This window comes from Gallus gallus, chromosome 1 (assembly GCF_016699485.2).
Source record: "Gallus gallus isolate bGalGal1 chromosome 1, bGalGal1.mat.broiler.GRCg7b, whole genome shotgun sequence".
NCBI lineage: Eukaryota > Metazoa > Chordata > Aves > Galliformes > Phasianidae > Gallus > Gallus gallus.
In genome coordinates this window covers 67,636,921-67,644,638 of record NC_052532.1, presented here as the reverse complement: position 1 = coordinate 67,644,638, position 7,718 = coordinate 67,636,921, and the positions used below count along the sequence as shown (strand labels likewise).

The 7,718-nt window shown below is 41.7% G+C and overlaps 1 protein-coding gene across 6 annotated transcripts in view; it reads right to left on the bottom strand.

The window, feature by feature from the left end:
• Positions 1-7,718, bottom strand: part of RASSF8 (Ras association domain family member 8) — an 80,013-nt gene that overhangs the window by 12,928 nt on the left and 59,367 nt on the right. For all 6 annotated transcript variants that reach the window (XM_046904313.1, XM_416437.8, XM_025142102.3 and 3 more), the window contains one exon: positions 6,343-6,538. In XM_046904313.1, the coding sequence (XP_046760269.1) occupies positions 6,343-6,445 (103 nt within the window). In that variant the 5' untranslated portion in view covers positions 6,446-6,538. The remainder of the gene's footprint in view (positions 1-6,342; positions 6,539-7,718) is intronic.

Here is a 7,718-nt window from a genome sequence, read left to right as displayed (position 1 = left end):
CAATACTGTTTAATACAATCACAGAATCATTAGGGTTGGAAAATACCACTAAGATCATGAAGTCCAACCATCAATCCATAAGCACTACGCTCACTAAGCCATGTCCCTCAGTGCCACATCTACACATTCCTTGAACACCTCTAGAGATGGTGACTTCACCACACCCATGGGCAGCCTGCTCTAATACCTCACCACTGTTTCTGAGAAGAAATTATTCCTAATGTCCAACCTAGATGTCTGCTGGCACAACTTAATGCCATTACCTCTCACCCTATTACTGTTACCAAGGAGAAGAGACTGACCCCAACCTCACCACAACATCCTTTCAGGGAGCTGCAGAGATCTCTGCTGAGCCTCCTCCTCTGCACACCCTTCATCAGTTCCCAGTTCCCTCCAGACCCCTCACCAGCTTTGTTGCTCTTCTCTGGATACGCTCCGTGGCCTCCATGTCTTTCTTATACTTGGGCCAAAACTGGACACAGTACTCGAGGTACGGCCTCACCAGTGCTGAGTACATGGGGACAATCACATCCCTGCTCCTGCTGGCTGCACTATTTCTGATACAGGCCAGGATGCTGTTGGCCTTCTTAGTCAACTGGGCGCACTGCTGGCTCACGTCCAGCTGGTGTTTGTATGCAGGTAGCACTGTACACCATGCACAGAGCTGTGAGACAGTTTTTCAGTTGGGAGTAAACTCATAGGAGTTTATTCCAAGCACAAAGTTCTTCTCATTTTTCATTTCTGGTTTCCTTGCCAAGACTTAGAGCACTAAGCCAAGTGAGTCTCTTTGTTGGTGGCAAGAAAGGTGGTGAGATGAGCAGCTATATAGATGGGGGAGGCCCTCTTTCCTAGGGCATGGGCCGCAGTGGGCCTAGAAGGGCTCTGCTCTCAAAGGCCCTGCAGCTGCTCCCAACCAGGCACCACGATGCCAGGAGGAGCTCTGCCAGACACACTCCTGGCTGCCAGCTTCTTGGGGCTCCCACCCACCGGCAACCCCTGCCCCAGGCAGGATGCAGTCTTCCTAAACAAGGTAATATAAAGAAAGAAGAATTGTTCATGGGTAAAATCTTGTAGGTGCTCTTAACATGTGAAATACTTAGGAGGAAATGCTCTGCCTTACCAAAGGGACAAAAGCTCCTGAATCTTTAACAGCACTGATGGAAAAGCAATTGCTGTCAATTTAAGTAAACCCAATATGATTTCAGCTCAGTATCTCAAATGTGAAACTGACATTTCATTCATTATGTGGCACTTAACATCCATAGCAATTTTTTTTTTTCTTAATTGTTCTCGGTACCTCAGAACTCATAAATACCCAAGTACAATTAAAATGGAGCTCGCAGAGTTTGTTACATTTCTTAACTCACACCATATTTTGCATTTATAGGTATCCATACCTCAGAAGCCAATGAAAATCAAAGCAGTGGTCCAGTGCCAGAAAAAACAAACCCGCAGGAAGAGATAGGCTCAAATCTAATGACTGCAAGGGCGGTCTGTTTGGTTCACTCAGGCCAGCTGTGCTGGCAATGTGTTTACATGTCCTTATCAGGCCTGAAGCCAGGGTTTTTTTACTATTAACCTTCCTCTTCAAAGAGATATACCAGCTTTGATTGCAATCTGAGAAAACAAAGCACTTGCAGTGCATCCTTTCAGCTGCCTTTCATCCAAGCACTCTGCAATAATATCCCCACGTTAGATTCATTGCCTAAATAGGTAAAGATACGCAGGGCCGAGCTGGGGAAGCAGCCCAGCAGCAAGACACAGCAAAGCAGATAAAGCAGTCCAGGTCTCAGCCAGGCATGTCACTGCCACAGCCAGACCCCATCAGCAGAGGTGGCAGGAAAACATCCCACTGAGCCACCCTGCCTTTGGGCACTGCAATTTTAACTAGAAAACCCTAAGGTTCCTATGATTGAACCAGGAGATCTCTGCTGCACGCAGCTATTTCGTGCTTCCTATTACCCTCCCGTTGCTACTTGAAACAGCGGAGAATTAAATGCTGGAGTCAAAAATAACCCAGGTTTATTCTCATGATTAGTCTGATGTTTGAAAACTTTAATTTGTACACAATAAATATTGTTCCCTTCTTCAAATCCTCCTCAGACTCACTGCTGCAAATCAGTTCAACCTCAGATTCTTTTCTCTCGAGGTGCCTGACAGCCAGCGCTGGCACCTGCTGTAGCAGAAATTATTTGGAAGAAGGGATGAATGTGAAAACAGACGACACTGCGGCAGCGTGACTTTTCCAGACACAACTCTGGCTGAGCCCTACTGTGCCGTAACACACATATAAAACAGCATGAACTAATCTCTACTCTATTTTCAAAAACTCATGCCATTCATCCTTGAGGGGAAATACTCAACTGCAGCAAAACCCCAAAAGTTGACAGCTGCATTTATTTAGTTTTGAGGAGACAGCTGTACTTCTTGTTCAGTGAAGCACTGCTCTTACTCTCCTGATATTGAGGGATAGTCTGAAAACCAAAACCCACAGAGCTACTTAAAGCAACTCCGGTCTTTTTTTTAATATATTATTTTCCACAGAAAATCATGAGGAGGACAGAAAACAAAACTGCACTTCAGTTAGAAATTCAAGCTTCACTTCTCCATTCTTTCTAGGGACCAAACATCTTGTGTAGCCCAGATGACATACTCCAGTCTCCCTTGGAGAAGGAAATAATAAGAAACGCAGTAAAAAAGCATCACGGGACTGGAACTGGGAGACCATTACTTCTGAAGAAAAAGAGCAAGTGTGTTTGTGACTGTACTATCCATCATCTCACTCCTTTGGGACATTGTTTATCACTAAGATCTGAATGGAAAACAACTAGCGAAAGCTGCTGCCGTTAAACGTATTTGTTTACATCACCAGCCAACACAACTAGCTCACAATTTCACAGAACGCACAGGAAAAACAGGCAGAGTTTGCTATCAAATGCACATTTTTGCAGCAGATGGTGATGGATACAACAAGAAAGTACCTAGCAGCTCATTTCTCCTGGCAAAAGCACTCCTTAAAACCCATGGCTCTCCGCTTTGTGCGCTGCGGTACATATACTTCTATACTTTAGAGTGGGCTTTGTTTCTCATGGGGAAACCACCTTTCCTCTTGTTTTATAAGGTCAAATTTTCATCTCACTTCATAATTTGAAAGCAATTTAACTTGAAAAAAAATACAGCGGTCCTGGATAAAAATCCTGAAGGGTAATATCGAGTGCTCTTCGAGATAGCAGTGGGAGGTGATTTCATTCTCTGGAAACTTGAAACTTTATAGTCCTATGTCTTACTTGAACAGAATTCCAGAGCTCCTCCCTTCAGCCAAGGCATTTCTAGTACCTACGTTTGGGACACAGTCCACTGCAGTATCCACAATTATATCTGATTGCTGTTACTCTCTCCCTCATTAAAGTATATACAGAATATATACACATGCTTTTTTTTTTTAATCAGCTTTGCTGAGATCACAAAAAGAGACAATTCTCCCTGATTATTATTTTTTTTCTAATTAAAATGAGATTTAACCTTTAGCTTCAAGCAAAATGGAAATTGAAAAACTAATTTGTACAGAAATTTGGAGTAGAATCATTTGCTGCTCTTCAGTGATAAAGAGAAGGGCAAACGGGGAAGGAGATTGTAATGCAAGAAGCATTAATTATATCCACCAACCTCAAAGAAGAGACATACAGTATTTCCACTGAAAAAGTAATAGTGACAGATACCAATTTGCAAGGAATAGGTCAAGGAGCATTACATAGGCAAGTTAAGTGACAGAATTAAGCTACACTTTGGCTACGGGACAGGATCTCGTACAAGGGGGCACAGCCCAGCACAGCTATATTCGTTCAGCTAAAATGTCCTGTCTTTGCATCCCCCCCACCATCTCTGCCAAATAAATACATATGTACATAAATAAATAAAAATAAAGGAACCAGAAAAGAAAGCAATCAAGCAAACAAAAACTCTCTTACTATGAGGGCTACCAAAGCCTGGCACAGGTTGCCCAAAGAGGTTGTGGAGTTGCCATTTGCCATCCTTGGCCATACTCAAAACCCAACTGTACAGGATCCTGGGCAACCTGCTTTGGGCAGTGAGTAGGACCAGATGATCTCCTGAGGTACTAATCATTCTGATATACATTTTTTCTATTTCCCTCTTTTTAAAATATACTGTAAAGCTTTATTTTTCATATTTCTAGAATGGAGGCAGATTTAGTTTCTCCATGAGAAGCAGGTGTTTCCAAAGAGTACCGACGAGTACCTCTGTCTCGTTCTTTATTCAGCGGATATGGCTGTAAAATAAGCTAATTTGCAGACATTCCCAATCTGCACTTCAACACAAATAATATATCTATCACAGTTCATATTCCAGGTTCAAGGGAGAAGGCTGTACTGTTGGAGGGGTGGGGGGGTTGTATTGTTTAATCAAGAACTTAGGAAAATATTGTAAGAAAGCAAAAGGAGCATCTGAAAAACTCTGCAGACAGACCAACAGACAAAATAATACCGAGTCCTACTAAACTATGCGACTGACGAAGGAGCCAGACTGCAAAGTGGAAAATAAGATCAGAGCCAACCAAGGAGGAAGCCAACTGAGGCTGGCTACTTTCCACCATCAAATGTCAGGTGGGAGCTAACAGGATACATTTTAATAGCTTCCCATCCAAATCTGAGTGACAATTATTCCTGGTAAGCTGGTACATAAAGCCAAGTCAAAGGAGCAGACATATGGTTGCTTTTCTGACGAATGGCCTGACAGGAGGGTTGGGAAAACCCTATCTGCCAAAGACACGGAGGTGTAATTCATATCGGTGTTTAATGTCCAAGCAGCCCCACCGAGAAGCTGGAGCACAGTCACTCTAGGTGTTTTCTAGAGAGGATATTTGCCTCATAAAAGAGTTTCCAAGTTGTATGACCTTGGATTGTCTTAATTTGGCACTGGCTGAAGCTGAAATCTCCACACGGACACTGAGTTGCATGCCCCAAGTGACAAGTTACAGAAATCTGCTGAATTGACAAAAACTGCCTAAGTTTCCAAGATTGATGGAGTCTTTTCAGAGTTCAGGCCAATAACTTAAGATGGAGAAGAAAAACAAAGAAATGACATGGGGAAGCATGAGAGAACCATCTAGAATTGGAAGCCTGGCATTTTTCATTCTGGGGGAAGAGGAAAAGGACACGGGAGGGAAGAGGTACCAAAAACAAGGTAAGGAACAGAAAAGACAAAGAACAGAGAAGTCTGCCACAAGTACTGTTTTCTTTTTTTAAAAAATAAATGATACTTCTTAATCATCAGTACAAAACAATCATGCTAGCAAAACTATCATAAAAAAGGCAGAAAATAAGACATGGAAAGAAGCAATTCATAAAACTATTGGCATTACATGAAAGTCTGCAACTAACACAGCAGTAAAAGCACTCTTAAAGCTTACATTGGATATACGATTTTACAGACATAGCACCTTTTGACACATTTTAAATAAAACTTCTAAAGATATTTGCTACATTCAGATATACGCATGCTAGCATTGTGTTCAATCCCCACAAGATACAAAATACACAGGTGTGAGTCTTCTATCGTAGCAGATCAAAATATATGAAACTGACGATCAGAAGTACCCATTTGAGTAAGTAAACTTCAGACAAATCGACTTCATGGTTATAGGTAGAGTATCTAGTTGATATTCATGGCTCTAAGCTGTTTTTCTTAGGTTATTATTTTGCAATTGAGTCAGACTGCTAATATCACCTTATAAAAATCTTTGGAGTACTGAAAAATGTGAAAGCTAGCCCTTAAATTACTGATTTAATTTTAGGTGACATGTAGGTTTTATGAGTCGCTTTAAATAGTACATAAAGCTGATGATAAAACTCTAGCAAAGCACAAGATTCAGCACAGGAAACATGGAAGAGGCTGAGGCTTATTCAACGTACTCTCAGCCACCAAGAAAGACCTCAGAAGACTGAAGACAGAACTAACAAAACTGCTCTTTCTCGCACTGGAGCATGAAAGATGATTGTTTCATTGCTGTTTTTGTATAAATTATTCAGTAAATAGCTAACACTGAACAGACTTCACCTTACCCTTTCATTAGGAGGGAGTCACATGGAGTGTGGTACAAAGAGGATGGACGTATTGAAGGACCTATTTTACTCATCTATGCTATGCCCTATATAGCTATAAATCCCTTACAAAGTGCGTAATTTCAACTAACATCACTAGCTTGTGAAAGCCAACTAATTGTTCTGCACTGCTTTTTATATCCTTGGTATTCAAAACACTGACAGTTCAGCACTTTCCTCAGTGCAGGCTAAATCCAGCTGTCCAGCTGACACAGGTACTTACCAATAGCCTGGGCAAGGGCTATTACAACTTCCTGACATGTTGTGACTTCGGTGACTCCACAGACAATTCTCTGCACTCCATCCACCCATACTTTGAGCTCCATGGTTCACCAGATCATCCAAGAGCCATGAATGCAACTCAGTCAAGTCATGCTTGCAGCTACAGCACCGATAATGCAGCGGTCTTTTCTCAGGAGCTAGAAGAAGGAAAAAAACTGATGCTTATAAGGAGGCAAAACTAGTTTATAAAGTGAATAAATTCAGGTTAGCATCTATTGGGTAGAAGAGGAACTTAGTCTCTAATCTCCTTTCTTTAACCTAGTAACGGACAACCAGCATCTCGTGCTTTGGCGATCTCTATCCATGATGTTCTTTTAGGCTTATCAGAAGTTTAATTACAGTTTGTTTCCTAAAATTTTAAATTATTACAAAAAGAGCACCAAGAGAAAGAGTATCAAACGAACAACTCCAAAGTAAACCCATCATGGTTTCCAGTGAACAGTACCCCCATCCTTTCTATATTGCCTGGATGCCTCACAGGATCAGTTAGGGATGTTTTCAGTGTCAGGGTGCAATTCCTAGCAGGTGATGGCATAGCAAAACATGGGGGAAACATTTTTAATTACAGCTGTCCTTGAGAGTCCAACCTTGGTCTCCATACAGCGGTAGCTGAAGGTTCCTGGCACCAGTATGCAGCACCAATAGAGGAAAATCCAGGAAGGAAAGCAAGCAAAAAGGATTGCATCTTTCTCTCTCCAAAGCAAGGAAGCACAGTGGGAAAAACGTTGCCTAAGTGCTTCCACCTCTGCCAACCTCGTGCTAGTTCTGTTAAGATAGACTGCGGCTCAAATGTTAGCCCAGGTTTTCTTTCTGCTTTTCTTCTGCATAAGCAGATCCACTGGATCCTGGCTCACAAGTCCGTTTCTAGCTGGAACCACTGAGTTTCAAAACTTTCAGAGTAACAACTCCAAGTACGATGGTCTGCTAAAAATAACCAAAACCCTCCCAGATGAAAAATAATCATTAAAAAAAAGACATCAACACCAGTGACTTTTTTTTTTAAAGAAAACTAAAGAGATAGCTGGGTTATTTAAGCAGGTTGAGTGAAAATAAACAATGATAATACAGTAAAGGGTGCTCATGCAATCAGGTCATCCCATATGGATAAAATGAAATGACCAGAGATAATTTTTTTGAAGAGTTACCTACCAGAGAAATGGACGACACGGAAATGGAATACAAGAAATTGGAAAGTTGTTTGCAGGCCATTAATGAAAATGAGCATGTTAGGGTTACACAACGAAAATGGAATCTGATGATGCTGATGGATTTAACAGGGTCGCACCTGGAGGCAAACACTTAACCCAGGTCTTTTTA